Source organism: Balaenoptera acutorostrata, chromosome 1, assembly GCF_949987535.1.
Source record: "Balaenoptera acutorostrata chromosome 1, mBalAcu1.1, whole genome shotgun sequence".
NCBI classification, from domain to species: domain Eukaryota; kingdom Metazoa; phylum Chordata; class Mammalia; order Artiodactyla; family Balaenopteridae; genus Balaenoptera; species Balaenoptera acutorostrata.
In genome coordinates this window covers 107,054,487-107,076,046 of record NC_080064.1, presented here as the reverse complement: position 1 = coordinate 107,076,046, position 21,560 = coordinate 107,054,487, and the positions used below count along the sequence as shown (strand labels likewise).

Sequence of the window (21,560 nt, the reverse complement as noted above, 5' to 3'; positions counted from 1 at the left end):
TTTTTTTTTAAAAACCTACTCTTTGGGCAGGATGTTAGAGTCATAGCTCTGAACATTAGCCTGGAGAGCTGAACCATTTGCCAGGTTCTTGACAGCTCCTTCACCGAGAGCCAGACCCTGCTTCCAGTTTTCTTTTATGGAAGGCAGGGCCTGACTTTTTAGCTCAGTTTCCAATAGCTTTATTTTTAGGGATTGGGCCTTGCTTCTGGTGCTCCTTGACATCCACAGAGAGAGTAGGGAACTGTCCTGAGAGGATGGGGCAAAGGGAAGGGAAGTCTTGAGGGCCAGCTGAAAAGGAGGGAGGTGAAAGTCTTTTAAGGTTTCACTGAAGCAAGGAAAAGAGAAAACAGCTGCAGCCACTGCAGAGCTGAAGTTGAAGGCTGAGAAAAACTAGCCCCTGTGTCAAACTAGAAGAGTAAAAAAAGGGTATGAAATTTAGAGATGTATCAAAATTTGGCATTGCCATTGAGCCAAAATCTGCTATTTGGCTTTGGCTTTGGCAAACCCAACAACTGAATGCTAACTTCATATTGTTTCTTACACCTCTGAACTTGTGCTCATGTGGGTTCCCATAATAGCTAATCAGCATAACATGCAGGTAGTACAAATAAAGTATGCCATCTAGATTTTTGTTAATATCTGAACAATCACTCTCAGATACAAGTAAGTATTCAAGATATTATTTGGAGTGAAAACCTCCTTATATGATTTACATGTTGAAATTCTGGTAATCCTTCAAACATAAAATTTTAGTTATTACTTCAAGAGTGAAATGATGCAACAATGCAAAATGATTGTGAAAGTTAATAATTTAAAAATCAATAGTTATTACTTTTATTAATAACATTAATATCACTATTAATAGTTATTTAAACTGCATATATTCCCCCAGTTTCTGGCTCTCCCAAGCCCTGACCAGTCTGAAGGCAGCTTTGCTAATTTATATTAGAAACTAAACTACATGTACAGCATGGTCTCCCAATAGGTTACCTAAGGCAGAGCTCCCCAACCAGTCCCCCTCTTTTGCTGCAAACAGGTTACACTGTCTACCCAGAAATCAATTCCCTCAACCCTAAGGCATCCAAGAAGACAGCCAGAGCTGGTCACTGCCAGCAATACCTTCCAGGGATGCTTGGAGAGCTGACTGAGCTAGCAGAGTCAGAGGTTTTTATTGTTCTGAAGATACGGTCAAAAATCTTTAACAAGACATACATAGCTTGGCATAGTCTTTAGCCTCAGCTCTGGTTATACTTCTCCTTGATTTTTGTGCTTGATTTGTAATAGTCTCATTCTAGAAGGAAGGAAGGAAGGAAAGGAATAAATACCGTTGTTCCTCTAATTTCCGGGAGTTCAGGTAACGGATGCAGACTGTGGTAGCCAGGCTCTAAGAGGGCCCCCAATAATCCTTGGTAATCACACTCTTGGTATTGGAAAGAGATTTATTATAAGTGATTGGCTCATGTTATTATGGAGGTTAAGAAATCCTATGATCTGCTTTTGGAAGCTGGGAACCCAGGAAATTCGATGGTGTTGTTCTAAGATCTAGAGGGTCCACTGTATAAGTCCCAGTCCGAAGTCAAAAGACTAATATCCCAGTTCAGTAGTTAGGTAGAGAGAGAGAACAAATTCTCCCTTCCTCCATCGTTTTGTTCTATCTAGGTCCTCAGTGGATTGGATGGTGCCTACCCACATTGGGGAGGGCAATCTGCTTTACTCAGTCTACTAATTTCAAATGCTAATTACATCTGGAAACACCCTGACAGATTCACTTAGAAATAATGTTTAGCCAGACATCTGGGCACCTTGTGATCCAGTCAAGTTGACACATAAAATTAACCATCACAGTCCCTAAGTTTTGGGGTAATTTTCTATGCAGCAATAGATAACTGATACACAGATTCCTGAACCTTCCCTCAATCCAAGGTCATGCTGTAGAGTTAGAGATCCAGCCCTCCCACTCACAAAGAAGCTATTCTCTTTACAGTAAAGAAGGACAAGGAATTCAGAGCATTTATTTAAGGCTGCACAACTGGAAAGTAGATTTATGGTGAAAATGAAGGGAATGATAAGTAGTACTTTTGTAGGACCATTCTGTAGAATATACTGCCTAAGCATTCTCTTTCCAGATGTGCTTTTAATTACTACCAAGAACATTTTTTTTTCTTTTAGAAGATATGTGAAATCCATGAAGTGCTTTCTTATTGAAACAACAATAAAGCTGTACATTTTAGTTTCAATATTTATTTGGAGATTCCAAAGTCAAGATTTATATAGCAATGAGGCAAAAAAGATGTTATAGATTGGAATATTATGGAGACTAAAAGGATGCCAAAACATGGTATTGTTTCTGTTTGTATACTAAGATCACTTGTTCATGTTGACAATTCTATTATTAGTTCCACTTTCTCTGGGCGAATGTTGTATGGTTAAATGTGGGTGTGCATGAGCACACACAGAGTGGCGAAAAGCCCCCCACATGTGCCCACTGTTCTGGGCAGTGAGCCCAGTTTGCTTTAAGTCTTTGTTATTTGCACAGTGTCCCAGATTCTCTTTTGAAATGTGCAATTCACCTAATTTTATTAACCTGAATATGGAGCTATCTGATGCTTTTTTGATAGACTCTCACTCATGTCTAGGTACACTTCCTTTTGTTTTAAACAGGTCATTCATTTCTCTGTGTTGACCTTCAGGCATTTTGCCATGTGAATTGAAAGCAAATCCTCACAAGGTCAGATTTTAGTAATGCAGTTTATTATTTTAAAACAGATGACATTTCACGCTTGTTATGCTAATTTGGAGACCAAACCATTTTTTCGTCTAAGCTCTATCAAAGGCTTTTTGTTGCTTTTGTTTGTTTTGATTTGTTTTTTAAGGAAAAGCAGATCTAGGGCCATTAAAAGGAAAAAGAATTTAAAGCATACAAGATGAAGAAAAATAATGACTCTAATGCACATGAAACAAAAATTTAGCACCTGCCAATTGAGCACCACCTCTACCACTTCATAACTGTGTGATCTTGTCAAATCATTTAAGCTTTCTAAAAAAGCAGGGATAATAATAGCATCTTTCTCACAGAACTGTAGTGAGGATTAAATGAGCTTATGCTTATACATTGCTTAAGATATATATAATGCTGGCATGTAGCCAGAACTCAATAAATATTATTAATAATGTAAATTATACATGTAATAATAATAACAATGATAATGTTGCTGCCATGGATGTCAGTGATCAAAAATCTAAATTACGAACTCTGTTTGGAACTCCTGTGAGATCTAGTACAAATCCCCTATACTTATGAGTATGTTCTGGCAAACAAGACTGAGAGAACAAGTAACTTGAAGAAGAGGTTGCAGTGTCCTGAGGCAAACATCTCCCTGCCTGCTACACCTTCCCACCATAAACACTACCACCATCTGGTCAACATACACGACCCTCTGTGAAGGTATTTTTTACATTATCCAGGGTCTTCTCTTCTCTCTTCTCCTTTTGTCCCTTCACCTAAACACCACCACTCCCATACTGAGTGGGGATAAAACTTCAACTAAGGTTAAGCAAAAACCTCAACCAGTGGTTTCAAATACGGCTTAATACAGAGACTCCAAAAATGGAGTTTTCTCTCTCCTTCTGTCAATTATTTTCTGTGCTGGTTTTATTTTCAGTGTCTGCAAGGTAGCAAGTTATCTGCCAGCAGGCCCAGGCTTACATTCTCCTTCAGGTTCACATTCATTAGAAGAAAGGTTGCCACTTTCAGAAGGTTCCTGAAGAATCCTGTCTGGACTAACTTGAGTCAGTGCCCATCCCTGAATTAATTCCTGAGACTATGAGGAAAAATTACTCTCTTTCTTTTTAAACTGACATTACAATTATTTTCCGTTTATAGACTTAATTTTTAGAGCAATTTTAGAGTTAAACTACTCTTTTTTAAAAGGTCTGTGATACCTCCTGTTTAAACTTCATTCCCCTCATCCAATACACCAATGAATCCTGTTGGCTCTACCTCCAACTCATTCTGAATCTGTTCACTTCTTACCCCACTGCTGGCACCAAGATTTAAATCACCATTTTCTTATATCTGTACTACTTACTGGAATAGTCTTCAAAGCAGCCTCCCTGCTTCCGCTATTAGAAGCACTCTTTCACTCCTAAAGTCTGTTTTACAATAGCAGAGTGATATTTTAAAACATTTTCCAGATCATATCATGCTCCTGCTTCAAACCCTTCCTTGGTTTCCCAATGTCCTTAGAATAAAATCAACTTTTTACTATGGCCTACAAGGTCTCAGGTGACCTAGCCCAGCCCACCTCATCCCCCTTATCTCTTGCCATTCTCCTTTTGTTTAGCATGTTCCAGCTGCCTTGGTCTTCTTTGTGTTGCTCAAACATACCAAGCTTATTCCTACCTTAAGGGTTTTACAATTGAGGCTCTCCCATCATCTGCCTCCGTTCCTTTCTAACCAATGACTATTTTATTTTCCTTGTAAGCCTTATTACTACTAGAAATCATTTTATTTGTATATTTATTTACTTGTTTACTGTCTGTCTCCTCACCAGAACTAAATTTGGCTAAATTTAGTCTCTAAAAAGAGGATACTGGAAGGGGAGACCCACAGAATCAACAGAACAGTTGAAAACTCAAAAAGAAAAAAAAGGGTTCAGAAGGGACAGAAGCAGGGGAAGCAATAAGAACCCAGGTAGCAAGAAGAAACCAATTGGTCCCAACCATTTTTTCTACTCTTGTGTTGCTCCATGAAGATGCGATGTTCATGCAGAGAGTCTGGTTATACTAGTGTGGGTCTCATTACCCTCATCTATCCAGAAGAGGGCAGGGTACCTTAATAGACCATCGCATAAGACTTTAATAAAGCAATGGCAAAAAAAAGGGTAATTCTCCAAAGGAGATGTAGAGTTCTTGTCCAGAGAAAGGAGGAATGAGTAAATGCTCCCCCCTCCAAAAAAAAAAGAAAGAGAAAGAAAAACAAATGTCTGCAATAATCCCTGACGTGATACCTTGTCATCTAGAAGACATCTACTTTACTTTAATGTAAACTGATGTATGCCTAAGCAATGCAAACAGATTTTAATGTTAACCTAAATCAAATAAAAGCAGAACGATACATCTTTTGAACATCTGTTCAAAACCATACAACACACTCAAAAGATATGCACTTAAATGTTTTCTCTCTTTTATGCCCCAGAAAGATTTAGCGGTCAGGATACAGTTCTGCAAGACACCTCCTTTTGGATGTCCCACATGAAAGTAATTCATTTCCCTGATATCTACTTCTCCTACCATATTATCTCTCAGTAGATGACATTAGTAATCATTCCATAGTTGACCTAGAAATTTAAGAGTAATTCTTGTTTCCTCCCTCTTCTTCACTTCCCATACTTCATTGATCAACAAGTGCCATCAATTCTACCTCAGAAATTCTCAAATCTAGGGGCTTCCCTGGTGACGCAGTGGTTAAGAATCTGCCTGCCAATGCAGGGGACATGGGTTCGAGCCCTGGTCCAGGAAGATCCCACATGCCATGGAGCAACTAAGCCCGTGCACCACAACTACTGAGCCTGCATTCTAGAGCCCGTGGGCCACAACTACTGAGCCTCCACTCTAGAGCCCGCGAGCCACAACTACTGAAGCCCATGTGCCTAGAGCCTGTGCTCTGCAACAATAGTAGCCACCACAATGAGAAGCCCGAGCACCACAATGAAGACTAGCCCCCACTCACTGCAACTAGAGAAAGCCCACGCGCAGCAATGAAGACCCAATGCAGCCAAAAATGAAAAATTAATTAATTAATTAATTAAAATTTTTTAAAAAAGAAATTCTCAAATCTATCCCTTCTTCACCATTCCTACTACCACTGCCTAAGTTCAGGCCCTTGTAACCTCAGACCCCAAACCATTTGTAACAGCTTCTTAGTTATCCTTTCTTTTCACTCAACCCACTTCACTCCATCTCCCACACAGTTGTCACACTTATGGTTCTAAAACAAAGATCTAAGTACATCACTACCCTGCTTTAAAACCTTCTATAGCTCCACACTGCTTATCAAAAACAAAAACCTAACCACCTTTGTGTCTTAGTTGGAGTGACAGAACACAAAAGTCTCTCAGAACTGTTTATGAATGCAACAGTTCTTTAATTCAGTGGTTCTCTAAACTTGCTGTACATGAGTGCTTTTGTACATGAGGCTAGGGCCTCAATCTGAAAGAGTATGATTTAATTGGTCTGGAGTGGAGCCTGTACATAAGTTTTTAAAAATCTCCCTAGGTAATTCAAATGTATAGCCAGGGTTTAAAAATGCAATTTAAAAGATAACTAGAAAGCCACATTTACTTCCAAACAGCATGAAGTAACAGGGTCCATATTTATTACCACTCACTGCTGATAGGAATAACTAAAAACCTGGACAAAATATATGAAAGAAAGATTTTCAGACACTGGATATTAGGCAACACAGATAGTGATCCCAGAGAAAAGAGAAACAAAGTGAGGCACACAACTGCCCTAGTTTACTTCTTGGAGAGAGTTTATAGTTGGTAGTGGTAAGAGAGGGAGCCAAGGCAGAGCCTAGTTATCTCCCTAGGTTGAGATAAAGCTAGGAACTTGGGAAGGCCAAGGTAGCAAAAGTTCATAGAGCAGAGTACCAGAAAAGAGAGAAAATTCCAGAGATCTGCAAAGCAACCCCCTTGAGTATTCAGCTGTGTACTGATCAGCAGGTTTGTATGAGGAAACTAAGGCTGGGGTAAGAACCACATAAGAGAATCAGAGGGACAATCTTCTTGGCTCATACAGGATGAGAAGAGTTTGTTTTTCCAGCAACAGAAGTAGAAAAAATTTTCATAATTCATGGGATATTGGGTAGAGTACTCAAAGAAGTATCAGCCCAGTAAAGGGGAAAGTTATGAAATGTTTCTTTGGTTCCACCTAACAAACCTTAAAAACAAGACCCAAGACCCAACTATGTCCCAGAATAAACCTCAAGAATAATTACAGAAATAAAAAATTATCTAGAATCCAACAATAAAATGCTCAATATGTGGCATCTGATCAAATATTACCAGGTATACAAAGAAGCAGGAAAACACTACTCAAAATGAAGAGAAAAATCAATCACATAAATCACTAGAAACATACTAGGAACTGACATGAATGTTAGAATTAAAACCATTTTTATAACATTCCATATATTCAAGAAGGTAGAATAAAGATTGACCAAGTTAAGTAAAATATATGGAAGTTATTTTTTTAAAGGACACAAATCAAACTTCTAGTGATGAAAAAGATATTATCTGAGATGAAAAATACACTGCATGGGATTAAGAGCAATTTAGACACTGCAGAAGAAAAGATTAGTGAACTTGAAGACATACAAATAAAAATAATCCAAAATAAAACAAAGAGAAAAAATACTTAAAAAAAAGAACAAAGCATCAGTGATCTGTGGGAAAAATTCAAGTGGTCTAATACATGTGTAACTAGAGTTCCCAAAGGAAAAAAGTTAGAAGGGGTGACAAAAAATTTTCAAAGAAATAATGGCTGAAAATTGTCCAAGTTTAATGAAAACTATAAGCTCCACAAAGCCAAAGCACAAGAAACATGAAAATAACTACACCAAGGTACATTGTAATCAAATTGCTTAAGATCAGTGATAAAGGAGAAAAAATTTTAAACATTCAGGAGGAAAAAACCTCCATTATGTACAGAGGAAAAAAGATAAGAATGAGAGCAGAATTCTCATCAGAAAAACTGCAAGCTAAAAGACAGCATAACAACATCCTTAAAAGACTGAAAAAAAAAGTTACCTAGAATTCTACAACTAGCAGAGTAGACTTCTTACGTGTGCAACTTGTATAGTCACACAGGGTACTATGCTCAAAAAGACTGTGTTTGGTTTAATATTCTGCTGTTTTTTGCTTTTTTGTTTTTTTTCTGGATCTTAGATCCCCGACCAGGGATTGAACCCAGGCCCTGGCAGTAAAAGCGCTGAGTCCTAACCACTGGACCACCAGGGAATTCCTCTAATATTCTGCTGTTGATGGCTTGAAATTCTTAATAATTCTGAAGAGAGGGCTCTACATTTTCATTTTGCTTTGGGCCCCATAAATTATGTAGTCAGTCCTAATAACCAGCAAAAATATCTTTTAAACATGAAGGTGGAAAAAACACTTTGTCAGACACACAAAATCTGAAAGGATTCCCCAACAGTTTATCTGCACAATAAGAATAAGAAATGTTAAAGAAATCCTTTCAAGCAGAAGGGGAATGATACAAGATTGAAATCTAGATCTAAGCAAACTAATAAAGAAAACTGGAAATGGGAAATATGTGAGTAAATGTGAGACCTTAGAAAATATTATTAGTAAAATGAAAATCAAAACCACAATGAGATTCCACTTCACACTCATTAAGATGGCTATTACTAAAACAAAAAAACCAAAAAAAAAACCCAGAAAATAACAAGTGTTGGTGAGGATGTGGAGAAATCAGAACCTTTGTGCACTATTGGTAGTGTAAAATGGTGCAGTCGCTGTAGGAAATAGTATGGGAGTTCCAGATAGAATTGCCACATAATTCAGCAATTCCACTTCCGAGTAAATATTCAAAAGAATTGAAAGCAGGGACTCAAACAGGTATTTGTACACCAGTGTTCATAGAAGATTCACAATAGCCAAAAGGCAGCAACAACCCAAATGTCCATCAGTGAAGGAATGGATAAACAGAATGTGATATATACATATAATGGTATATTATTCAGCCTTTAAAAAAGAACAGAATGCTGACACATGCTACAACATGGATGAACCTTGAAGACATTATGCTAATAATTTTCCTTTGAATTCTATCAAACATTTAAGGAAGAAATAGTGCCAATTCTACACAGACTCTCCCCCAAAAATTGAAGAAGAGGGAGTATTTCCCAACTCATTTTATGAAGAAAACATTACCCTTATACCAAATCCAGGCAAAGACATTACAAGTGAAGAATACAAACCAATATCCCTCCTGAACATAGATGCAAAAATTCTTAATAAAATTTCAGCAGCTCTAATCCAACAGTATAGAAAGGATAGTATATCATGACTAAGTGGGATTTACTCCAGGAACTCAATGTTGATTTTAAAATTCTTAATCAATGTAATTTACCATATTAATAGAATAAAAAAGAAAAATGATATAGGCATCTCATCAGAGGTAAAATCAAACATCCATTCCTAATGAAAACTCACAGAAAATTATGAATGGAAGAGAACTTCCTCAATCTGATGAAAAGTACCTATGAAAAACCTACAGGTATAAACTTAATGGTAAAAGAATGAATGCCTTCCTCTTAAGATCAGTAACAAGGCAAAGTATGTTTGCTTTTACTATTTCAATTCAACTTTGTACTAGAGGTGCTAGCTAGTGCAATAAGGCAAAATAAATAAATAAAGACATAGAGATTGGAAAGAAAGAAGTAAAACTGTCTCCCTGTCTCTCTCTGTCTCTTCCTCCTTCCCTCCCTCTTCCTCTCTTTGTGTGGATGACAAAATTATTATGTAGAAAATTCTATGGAATCTACAAAAAATCTACTAGAACTAAATAGTGAATTTAGCAAAGCTACAGGATATAAGATGAGTATACAAAAAACAGTATAAACTAGCAATGAACAATCAGAAATTGAAATTTTAAAGACATTATCATTTATAATAGAATTAAAGATATGAAGAATTTAAGCATGTGTCTCGTAAGATATGTAAATTCTATATGCTAAAAACCATAAAACAGTGTTGAGAAAAAGTAAAGGAGAACTAAATGAGGGTTTCTCAACCTCACTCACTATTGATGTTTTGGGCTGGATGGTTCTTCATTGTTAGAACTGTTCTATGTATTGTAGATTATTAACCAGTATTCCTGACTTCTATTTACTAAATGCAAGTATCACCCTTGCTGTGAGTTAGGATAATCAAAAATGTGTCCAGATACTGTCAAATGTCCTTTGTGAGGCATAATTGTCCCCAGTTGAGAACTACTGACCTAAATAAATGAAGAGATATACCATGTTTATGGATCAGAAGGCTCAATATTGTTAAAATATCAATTCTCTCCAAATTAATATATAGACTTCAATACAATCCCATTCAAATTCCCAGCAGGACTTTTGTCTGTCTTGACCAGTGGATTCCAAAATGTATATAGAAATGCAAAGCACCTAGTATAGCCCAAACAATTTTGAATAAGAAGAATGAAATTGGAGGATTTACACTACATTATTTCAAGACTTACAAAGCTATAGTAATCAAGATAGTATGGTATTGGTCTAAAGATAGACAAATGGATCAATGGAACAGAATAGAAAATTCAGACATAGACTCACATATATATGGTCAATTGATTTCAATAAAAGTGCTAAGGCAATTAAATGGAGAAAGGATAGATTTCTCAAGAAACAGTGTTGGAACAACACTACATGCAAAAAAAAGAACCTTGATCAATACCTTGTACTAGATACAAAAGTTAACTCAAAATAGATCATAGACCTAAATGTAAAACATGAAACTATAAAACTTCTAGAAGAAAACATAGGAAAATATTTTTGTGACCTTGGGTTAAGTAATGGTGTCTTAAATGTAACATTAAAAGCAAAATCCTTAAAAGAAAAATTTGATAGTTTGGACTTACTTTAGCAAAATTTTAAAAACTTCTGGCCTTCAAAAGATACTGTTACTAAAATGAAAAGACAAACTATAGATTGGGAGAAAATAGTTACAAAGTACATATATAATAAAAACTTGTATTTAGAATAAAGAACTCTCAGATTTAACAATAAAAAAGCAAACAACTCCACAAAAAATGGGCAAAACATATCAACAAACACTTCACCAAAAATATACAGATGGTAATAAAGCACATGAAAAGATGTTCAATATCAGTAGTCAATGGGAATTGCAAATCAAAATCATAATAAGATACTATTTCACAGTCACTAGAATGGCTATCATAAAAAAAGACAGTAACAAATGTCAGCAAGGATGTGGAGAAATAGGGATCTTCATACATCTCTACTAGGAATGTAAAAGGTAAAACCCCTTTGGCAAAGATTTTGGCAATTTCCTAAGAAGTTAAACATATGCCTACTGTTCTGCTCCTAGAAATTCACCCAAGAGAAATGAAAGCATATGTACACACAAAGACTTGTACACAAACATTCACAGCAGCTTTATCTGTAATAGCCATAAAACTGGAAACAACCCAACAGCTGGTGAATGAATAAACTAACTGTGGTATATCCATACAATGGAATACTACTCAGCAATGAAAGAAAATGAACTATTGATACCCACAACAGTATGGATAAATCTTAAAATAACTAAGCTGAGTGAAAGAAGCCAGGCAAAAACAAAGCGTTCATGCTATATAATCCCATTTATATAAAATTCTAGAAAAAGCAAACTATCATATAGTGACAAAAGGACCAGTGGTTGCCTGTGTGTCACTGGGGCAAGACGAGACAGAAGGGAGGGATTATAAAAGGGCAGAAGGAAACTTTATAGGATGATGGACATGTGATGATTTCACAGGTATGTATTGATACACATATTGAGACTTTTCAAATTGTACATTTTAAATTTGCCCAGTTTACTGTATGTCAATTACATCTCAATAAAGCAGTAAAAAAAAGAAAATAACAAAAAGAGAGATGGCTAAAGAGACACAATGGTTGAAGTTTGATGTTAGAAGTATACTGATCCTTCTTTGACATGATTTCCCACCACCCCCAACCTCCAATAGCTGCCTGCTGTTTCCAGGCTATCCACCTAGAATGTGCAATCTGCTAGGCTTCACAAGTGCCCATTGAGGCACATTGCCATAATCTGGCAACTCACTTAATTCCTCTTTTAAAATAGTTGTATACTTGAAAGAGGAAAACCTTTGAATTAAATCCTCATAGAAAAGTTCTATCACAGCATGCGTCTCACTTCAATAAGGCATTTTCCCAGGGCCATACATTTTGCTTACATCCCTCTGCTAAAATTTACTTCCTGAGAGAGTGGCATGGACATATATACACTACCAAATGTAAAATGGATAGCTAGTGGGAAGCAGCCGCATAGCACAGGGAGATCAGCTCGGTGCTTTGTGACCACCTAGAGGTGTGGGATAGGGAGAGTGGGAGGGAGACACAAGAGGGAAGAGATATGGGGATGTATGTATATGTATAGTTGATTCACTTTGTTATACAGCAGAAGCTAACTCGCCATTGTAAAGCAATTATACTCCAATAAAGATGTTAAGAAAATAATACTAAAAATAAAATAAAATTTAAAAAAAATAAAATAAAATTTACTTCCCATCCAACCCTGGCTTCGTTATCTTGTTAGGCCAGAAAAAGTTCACCTCCTGTGTGTGTGAAGCCCTCTCTGATCCTCTGCCTCTTAGCGCCATATCCAGTTACCATTAACCACGTGGTTCGTATTACCAGCATGTAGGGGCTATAACAAGGTCCCCCAGCCCCACTTCCCTATACCCCCATCATGAATTTTGCCTAAGGAAAGTAAGCTTGCCATTTGGAATTTAAACTTTACAATGAAGACAAACTGGTTCAGAGAAGAAATATGCAGACACTTGAAACAGACATAAAGATTCCCAAGCCAAACAGACCATTACCTGAAGTAATAACATGTCAGCGAAAAAAAGAAAGTGCGCATGAGAAGAGAGTTTGATCATTAATGCCACTCACCATCCAGGGAAGAAAGAACCCATCTGTATCCTTTGATACTCTGTTTGAAGCTATTACTTTTTTTTAAATTTAGAATTCACTGATTAATTCTCCTTATTCTAAATTCAAGTTTCACAAACAACATTTTGATTATAATTTGGCTTCCAAATGTGGTAAGTATGCCAAGAGACCTCACTTAAATAAAAAAAGAGGGTCTAGTTCCCTAAGATGACTCCTCATTATAAATTAGTAATTTGCCATTCTAGGTTTATATAGTAGTCTTGTATTTATTTATTTTTTATTTCCACAGTCCATCTTACTGTTATAGCCCTTTTTCTGTACTGTAGTTAGGTGAGCAGAGTTTAGAACTATAGATTCTCAACTACCTGAGGGTAGTTTTGCATCCAGTTTTGTACTGGCCTCCACCATCATTGCTTGATTTAAAAAAAAACCAAAAAACACTGAATTAAAATGAGCTGCTTACTTCCATTTTTAGTTGATTGGGAGTTAGAAAATTGGATACCAAAGACACTCCTTCCCAAGTGCAAGCCTCTAATACTCATAAACCTCTAGTACTGTAGCTAAGACAGGTTTGTTGGTTTTTTTTTTTTTTAATATGGAGTAGTTTTTTTTGTTTGTTTGCTTGGTTTTGGGTTTTTTTTTTTAATTTTATTTTTTGGCTGCTTTGGGTCTTTGTTGCTGCGTGTGGGCTTTCTCTAGTTGCGGCGAGCGGGGGCTACTCTTCGTTGCGGTGCGCGGGCTTCTCATTGCGGTGGCTTCTCTTTGTTGGGGAGCATGGGCTCTAGGTGGGTGGGCTTCAGTAGTTGCAGCACGCGGGCCCTAGAGCGCAGCTCAGCATTTGTGGCACACGGGCTTAGTTGCTCTGTGGCATGTGGGATCTTCCCAGACCAGGTCTTGAACCCAAGTCCCCTGCACTGGCAGGCGGATTCTTAACCACTGCGCCACCAGGGAAGTCCAAGACAGGTATGTTTTTAAAAGTATGTTGCACATTCCTAGAGAACTGATTTTAAATGAGGGTCAGAGCAGCACCAACCTCAGTGAAGTTTCTGACACTGTTTCATTTGAGTATTCCTGAAATGTTTAAAAACATTTCAAGCCTCATCACATCAACTAAGATGAATGTAGAGATATGTCAGGTGAATAACTATTAAGGAAATAATGAAAGCATATACCTTCTATTTTAACAATTAAATCACAATTTAGAGAACTAATTCTAACACTACAAACTTTTTGTTACCAAGCACAGAAAGAAAAATCACATCTTTAGGATAAGGAGTCATGACACATTTAAAATTTTGCAATGGTAATGTTTCTTTTGATGAAAAGAGTTCACCCCAGCATATATAAAGTAGTTAAGAAACTTTAAATTATAAATATATATTCAGATTAATTTTTTTTGTTTCAGGCTTTAAAAAAAATTCCGAAGTAATCTGTGAAAAATAGTCAACACACCATAGATACACATGTTTAAAAAAGTAATTATGGGGCTTCCCTGGTGGCGCAGTGGTTGAGAATCTGCCTGCCAATGCAGGGCACACGGGTTCGAGCCCTGGTCTGGGAAGATCCCACATGCCGTGCAGCAACTAGGCCCGTGAGCCACAACTACTGAGCCTGCGCGTCTGGAGCCTGTGCTCCGCAACAAGAGAGGCCGCGACAGTGAGAGGCCCGCGCACCGCGATGAAGAGTGGCCCCCACTTGCCACAACTAGAGAAAGCCCTCGCACAGAAACGAGGACCCAGCACAGCCATAAATTAAAAAATAAATAAATAAAATATTTTTAAAAAGTAATTATGTTTGGGCTAAAATTCCACTTTATAAAAAATCAAATAATGAATACTTCTTGCTTCATTCCTTCTTAAAAGCAATAATTTATCATGAGTTTCTTAATAGAAATGTGATTCCTTTAAGTACTGTTAACTGAATAGTCTGACTCAGTTTTCTCAGATAAACAGTGGACAGTGTGATGAATAAATACAATTGTCTGTGAATAAATTTAGTTTCCTCATTCACAAATAAAACATAGTCTTGAACACAAAATACAGATCCCATTAATATTTAGTACTGTAATTAATACTCAAAAGACCCAAATCCTGATTTTATGCATAGGAAACAGGCCTAGAGAAATGAAGAAACTTTTTTCAGATCCCAGTTAGTTAATGGCAGCTTAGATACTGAAACCACTACTTCCTTGTAGTTTGATTTATGAGTGCTAGCTTCGCAAAAAAGAATAAGCTAAAGATGCTCTGACAAGGAAATGTTTATTTCAAAAAGTCAGCAGCACAATCTGTCTCTTCTCCAAAAAAATAGTATGTGTGGCAGACTTCCATCCTGCTGCTGCTACATGAAGAAAATTTGGGCCTAATTTGTCTGGTCTTCCAAGCCAGAGCAACAGAAGTGACTGGGTTTAGGTGGGGCTCATCTTGCTCGGCGTCATCCAGCCAATAGGCAAGGCTCCAGCTCTGCAGGAGAAGAGAGGTCGCCTAGGAAGCAAGAACCATCACCAACCCCCACCCTGCTGTCTGTATCTAAGATTGGGAGGCAAAAAAAAGGATAAGATAAGGCAGTGGGTACTCTTTCAACTGTACACCCACACACATTTCCTGGTCCTTTATCTTCTTTACCATTCTTAGCGCTTCCAACCTGGCATGGCCTTCTGAATCATGTGTTCATCTCTCCTTTGACTCGACCCAACCGTCATGGCCTTCCATCTCACCTCCACCAACAAAGCCGTTGACTACACGTTAAGCAAAGACCTTGGGGTAGAGCCTGGGTTTCCTAAGCTTTAGTCCGGTACAATCCAGCGCCACACCTGTATTTCTAGGCAACTCCCTACTGTCTCTTCCCCATCCGTCCCCGCCACCAGCCCCATCACCCCCCTGTCCCCAGCCGTGGCCTCCAACTTGCCCCAGGCTAATGTCACTTTGTGCCAACCCCTCCCAAGCGCTCGGGGCTGCAGCCCGTGGGTCCCAGCCCCGAAAGCGGTTCTCCTAACCCAGCGCAAAGGGCGCCGCCACTCCCGGTGCGGTCTGCAGCCTCCGGGGCTCCCGCGCTGCTCTCACCTCATCCAGGGTGCGGCTGCCGCGGCTGCCTCTTCCTCCTCGGCCGCTGCTGCCCAGCTCCCGGACGGCTCGGGATGCCGTCGTTCCCGGCCGGGAGACTGCCCTGAGGACTGCGGGGTTCGCGCCGCGTCCCTGGACCAGTAGGGCGCGTGGCGCGCCCGGCTGGACGCGCGGCAGCAGCAGCCGCAGTCGCAGCGGCGGCGGCTGCAGGACCCGCTGTCAGTCCTCTTCATGAATTTCACGGGCCTGGCCAGCCCAGTCCTGGTTACCGTCCTTGCTTGGTTTTCCTAAGGTCTTCCCGCACTGCCAGGGCGCATCCTCTGGGCGTGGATGACCATCCACTACAGTTGCCACTGCCGTGGTGGAGACCTGGAAAGACCAGGCCTTCTCCGCGGCTGCCTCGGCCACCTGCTCCGCCCAGATTGCTTCGGTCCCTCTCGCACAGACACCCGCCGCTGCCTCTTAACCCTCTGTCATCTCCCCCTTTTCTCTCCACCCACCACCTCAACCTGGAGAGCTTTTCATTCCCAGACCTGCTTTCTTTTTTCTTCCTGTCTCCTTCATTGTCACCGTCCTCAATTTCCAACCTCAAAAAGTTTCTCCTTTTCTCATTCCCTCTCTCCATATTTTCCTGTTTTTTTGTCCTCCACCCTCCAAATCAGTCATCCTCTTATATTTTATATTATTCTCCTCAGAATCATTACTTCTCCAGGTTGTTGTCTAGCCTCCTTTCCCTCTCTTCCCTTCTTATCCCCTCATTTAAAATCTTTTCCTTTCAATTTTTCCTTTAGTTATTGTAAAAACCTTTCTCCTAAACAACCTCAATTTTCCTTTCTGTTGAGACTTTCTGATTGTCATTTTTCATGAAGAACTCATAGTAAACTATATATAGCTTGGTATACACCATCAAGTCAGAGGGAGTTTTCATGGTTAAAAAAAAGTTCATAGGTCAAATAAATCATCCACTAAATGTTTGTTCTGAAAACCCTTTTCTTATATTCAAGTGTCCTCTAAGAATGGAAGCTGAGTCTCCAGCAAAGCAGAACGCTCCTGCTGCACTATTCTATACAGAAGGCCCCCGCTTACTGGTTCCACTTAATTTTTCGACTTTACCATGGTGTGAAAGCGATATGCATTCAGTAGAAACCAGATTTAGAGCTTTGAATTTTGATCTTTTCCTGGGCTAGAGATATGGGGTAATACTCCCTGGTGATGCTGGGCTCCCAGTCAGATACATTAATAACCATTCTGTACCCATACAACCAGTCTGTTTTTCACTTTCTGTATAGTATTCAATAAATTACATGAGATATTCAACACTTTTTATTATAAAATAGGCTTTGTGTTAGATGATTTTGCCTAACTGTAGGCCAATGTAAGTGTTTTGAGCACATTTAAGGTAGGCTAAGCTAAGCTGTGATGTTTGGTAGGTTAGGTATATAAAATGCATTTTGACTTAAGATATTTTCAACTTACAATGGGTTTATAGGGAGGTAACCCCATTGGGACCTGCAAGACCTGCAAGGGAGAAGGTTTATCTTTGTAGTGGGTACTATGGATCCCAAGGTTCATAGGCAATAGTCACTATTATTAACTCAGCATGAATAAAGCTGAACTCTTCTTAACTCATTTTTTCCTTGCAAATCTGCTCTTCAGTTCTGTTTTATTAACCCCAACACTACCATCCACTGAGTTGCCTAAGCCTCAAAACTGGGAGTCATCAGAGACGTATCTCACTCGTGAAACTCATCCAGTCTTTCATTCTGCTTCTTTACTATTTCTTTATCTTTAAGTAGTCTCTCCCATCATGATTCCAACTGCTTCCAGAAAATGACACTATCAGGTATCTCATTCTTTCTTTCAAACCTCCTAACTTAATCTATATCCTTACCTCTCTTTTTCCCCCAATCTATCTTACTGAAGCAACTTACTCTATCACTCTCATCTCATCAATTCTAGGGAATTCTTTTTTTTTTTTTTTTAATTCTAGGGAATTCTTAATTATCTTTTGTTGTCTTAATATCTTTGGCCTCCCTTTCTCCATTAGCTCCATGCCCAGGCTATAAACATGCTCAAGTTTCCTCATCCCTAAAACAAAGCCTTCCCCCTCTAACCACCATCATATCTCTCACTTCCCTTCATAACCAGTTTGCTTATATACACTGTATGCATTTGATGTCTATAATTCCTGACTTTACATACATTCTTTGCCACCTAATTCTCTGAAATCAGGCTTCTAATCCTATTAGCTGAAGTTGCTCTCCTAGCAGACTCAGACTTTGGCTTTGCCTATAGGCTAGCAGTAGATTTTATCTAATACACAAATTGAAACAAATGGGGTTCCCAAATTTAAAATGAATACGCCGTCTTCATTAGTTGAGGCAGATAAACAGTTCAGTGAAGTTACTGCAAACTCAAAAGCTAAGAAGTGCTGAAACTTCCAGTTCCAGTTAAGATGGAGGAGCATGTATCAGACTGACTCTGCCCCCCTTGGGTGGGGGGAGTGGGATAGAATAGAATATATAAATATTTATAAATATGTAAGTATTATATATATAAATATAGAAAAATATGAAAACAACTCTTTGAAGGCACTGACGAGTAACCTAAGCAGACAGGATTTGAATTTATGATCCTTGAGAAGAGAAGCACATGAAATGAACTCCATATTCACCCTGGGATTTTTCTCCTGAGGGAATTTTCCAAATCAGGTGCTAGAGAATAAAGGCCAAGTAAAAGATGCAGTATTACTGGGCTGAAGACTCAAATGTCAAAGTTCAGAGCTGCCAAAGTGGCTGAGACTTGAAGGAGGACTCCCAGGGAGGGGAGAATGGCAGAGAAGTAGTAGCTCAATAATCTCGGTACAAATTCCCCTCAAGATAGTGGCCAGTTTCTAAACCCAGCATACGCAAAACAAGATGCCAAAAAGCATACCAGGAAACAGCAGCTTGGAGGGTAATAAGCTAAGTAGAGATTTCAGCATCCAACACAATTTGGACTTCAAGCCTCTCCAAGGTAGAAAGACAGCCAGAGCTTTCAGTTGAGACCCCTAAAAAGGCCATACCCTTAGAGTAAGGGTAGTACAGTAATGAAACAGAATAGATCTAACAAAGCTTAAGACCCAGTCTTTATAGGATCAAAGTGATCCACTAGTATTCCTTCTGCCTACCAGAACAAAACTTAACTCTTCGGAAGTTAGATAACATTATCCAGAGCCTCTACAATTTTTTCATCCACAATGTATAGGATCCAATATAAAATTGTAAGGCATGGTAAAAATGAAATTCAAATGACTAAACACTAAAAGTTAATGGAAACATACCCAGATATTAGAGCTAATAGGACTTTAAATTAACTATGACTAGTAGGTTTAAGAAAATAGAGGAAAAGATGGGCAAGGATGAAAAGATGGATAATGTACTTCAATATAGAGTTGGCATCTATAAAAAATCAGATGGACATTCTAAATATGAAAAATACAATAAATGGAAATAAGAACCCATTGGGTGTGTGTAACAGCAGTCTGAATGCAGCAGAAGTCAGAATCAGTGAAGTGGAAGATAGGTCAATAGGTGATTCCAAAATGAGGGACAGAAAAAAAGAAAAAAAAAAAGAGCACAGCATCAAAGACACGTGGAATACAGTAAAAAAAGTATAATATATGTGTAATTACAGTCCTTGAAAAAGAAGAGAAAGGGTAAGGGCTAGAAGAAGTGTTCCAGTAGATAAAGACCAAGAATTTTCTAAAACTGGTAGAAGACATTGACTCTTCAGATTCCAGAAGTTCTGCAAACCCCATGTAGAATAAATGACCAATATCCCTCAGAATAGTAGAAGCAGTTTCTAAAATTCTGAAATGTGCTAAAGAGAATTCTCCAATTAAAACAAAGGGGAAATCTTGACCAAGAGGCAGTTTTCATAGACCTAGTCAATTCCATAGCATTTATACAGTGGCAGGAGTCATTGTGCAAGGGCTGAAAATGAACACGCACAAGAGAGTATAGGAAATTATGTCACTAAACAGAGCCTATATTCAAATCAGCCTTTGGGTGCCACAAGAAAAGGGGGCTCAAAGGGGAAATGAAAATTAATAAATTTTTATTATGCTCATGTAAAATCAAAACCAATAAGCTCATTAGACTGATGAAATAAAATTCATATTTTATGGCAAGACAAGAAAAATTTAAACATAAAATTTTTCTCTGCCCGTTTGGGCCTCCACCCTCCCCTTTAGTGTGTGTTGTGCATCTGCATTAACCAGACCTCCTTAGGAAGTTACACCCCTTCTTAAGCTATAAAGGGTCACAATTCCTTAGGAGATAACCTTCCTTCTTAATCTTGTAAGGGGCTGCAATGACCCATGACCCACAACTGGCTTTGCACCTGTAGGTCTAATTGTGTAAACTGTCAATAATACATCATTTGACGTGTACCCCATTGTCTCAAAAACTTGTGTAACTGTGCTTTGACCTCAGAGCTTTCTGAAAGACTGTCTCCCAGCTTATAATCCTCAGGTTGGCTCAAGCAAAATTCTCCATTTCTTTCTTAGATCGACTGCTGATCAATTTTTTTCGTCAACAATACCATAGTTAGTAACCTGAAAATGAGACTGCCAACCTGTAAATTTCTAAATTTTGTAACAAGGCAGGAAGATCTCAAGTGTCCTTCCCTGAAAGAGGAAACAATTTATGTAGGTGAGTTCCACCTCTACCTGCCACATTTTAAACACAATACCATAATTAACCTCTTCATGGGAAACATTTCTCTCAATGAGACTATGTTTACAAATCATAGATAACTGGCATAAAGCAGATAACTGGCATAAAGCAATTAGTAAGCCAGAGAAGCTAACCCTGTAAAGATTTTCTCTTCTTTCTCTACTCTTGACACTGAGTTTCTGCTATGATGTTTAGAAACAGCTATGTGGTTCTGACCTATCTCACCAAGTACTACACTGTGTTCTGATAACACCATTTGTTTGGGTAGCTCTATGGCCTTGGAGTTGATGTTTTTATTTTAATGTTTTGGCTTGATTAAATTAATATTAATTTAATATTTTTAATAATTCAGTAATTTAGTATTAAGTATCCCATTATATTTTGGATTGTTTGAAAGTAAGAGACATGAGAAATTTTGACTGAATCAATTCAAATTTAGGATACTAAATAAAATTTCCAGTGAAAACAGCTCAAGCTATATCTGATGAAAGAACCCTGATTCTACCCGGGCACCTGTCTAAGAACACTGCTAGCCGAGACTGAGTAGAATAAGTAATTGGAGAATAATGATTTTTGCATTTTAATTTCTGTGAACTTTAAGTAAAGGAGTCTGGATTTTCTATGGGGTTTAATTTACAAAGGGATGAGATTTAATCTGCCAACTTTATTTCTTTCCTGGAAATTTGATAATGAAAAAGGTTAATATCCAAATTTGAAGTATCTTCTGATAATGTACAATTTTAGTGTTTTTCTCCTGACATTTTATTTCATTACATAATTTTTAGTGTACTAGATTAGACAACATAACAGGTTAATAGTTTAACCTAGCAAATGGAATAGGAAATAGTAGGGATTATATCTTTTGGCCTTGCTTACAGTAAGGCTTTGGAATTAAGTTAATATGGACTAGCTTGACCCATTTCAGAGTTTTCTTAGCATAAAATTTAACTATCCTCCTGTGGTTTTCAGAGTGGGGCCACATGAAGGTGGGGGAGAACTTGTCCTAATAGACTGCTATCTCCTCCCCAAGGAAGAAAGCCAACCTCTGGTTTGGCT

The 21,560-nt window shown here is 38.2% G+C and overlaps 1 protein-coding gene across 9 annotated transcripts in view; it reads right to left on the bottom strand.

Moving 5' to 3' along the window:
- The window catches only part of PDE4DIP (phosphodiesterase 4D interacting protein), a 214,041-nt gene extending 198,007 nt beyond the window's left edge, over positions 1 to 16,034 (bottom strand). For all 9 annotated transcript variants that reach the window (XM_057553413.1, XM_057553435.1, XM_057553483.1 and 6 more), the window contains exon 1: positions 15,787 to 16,034. In XM_057553413.1, the coding sequence (XP_057409396.1) occupies positions 15,787 to 16,019 (233 nt within the window). In that variant the 5' untranslated portion in view covers positions 16,020 to 16,034. The remainder of the gene's footprint in view (positions 1 to 15,786) is intronic.
- Positions 16,035 to 21,560: the final 5,526 nt, after the last annotated feature.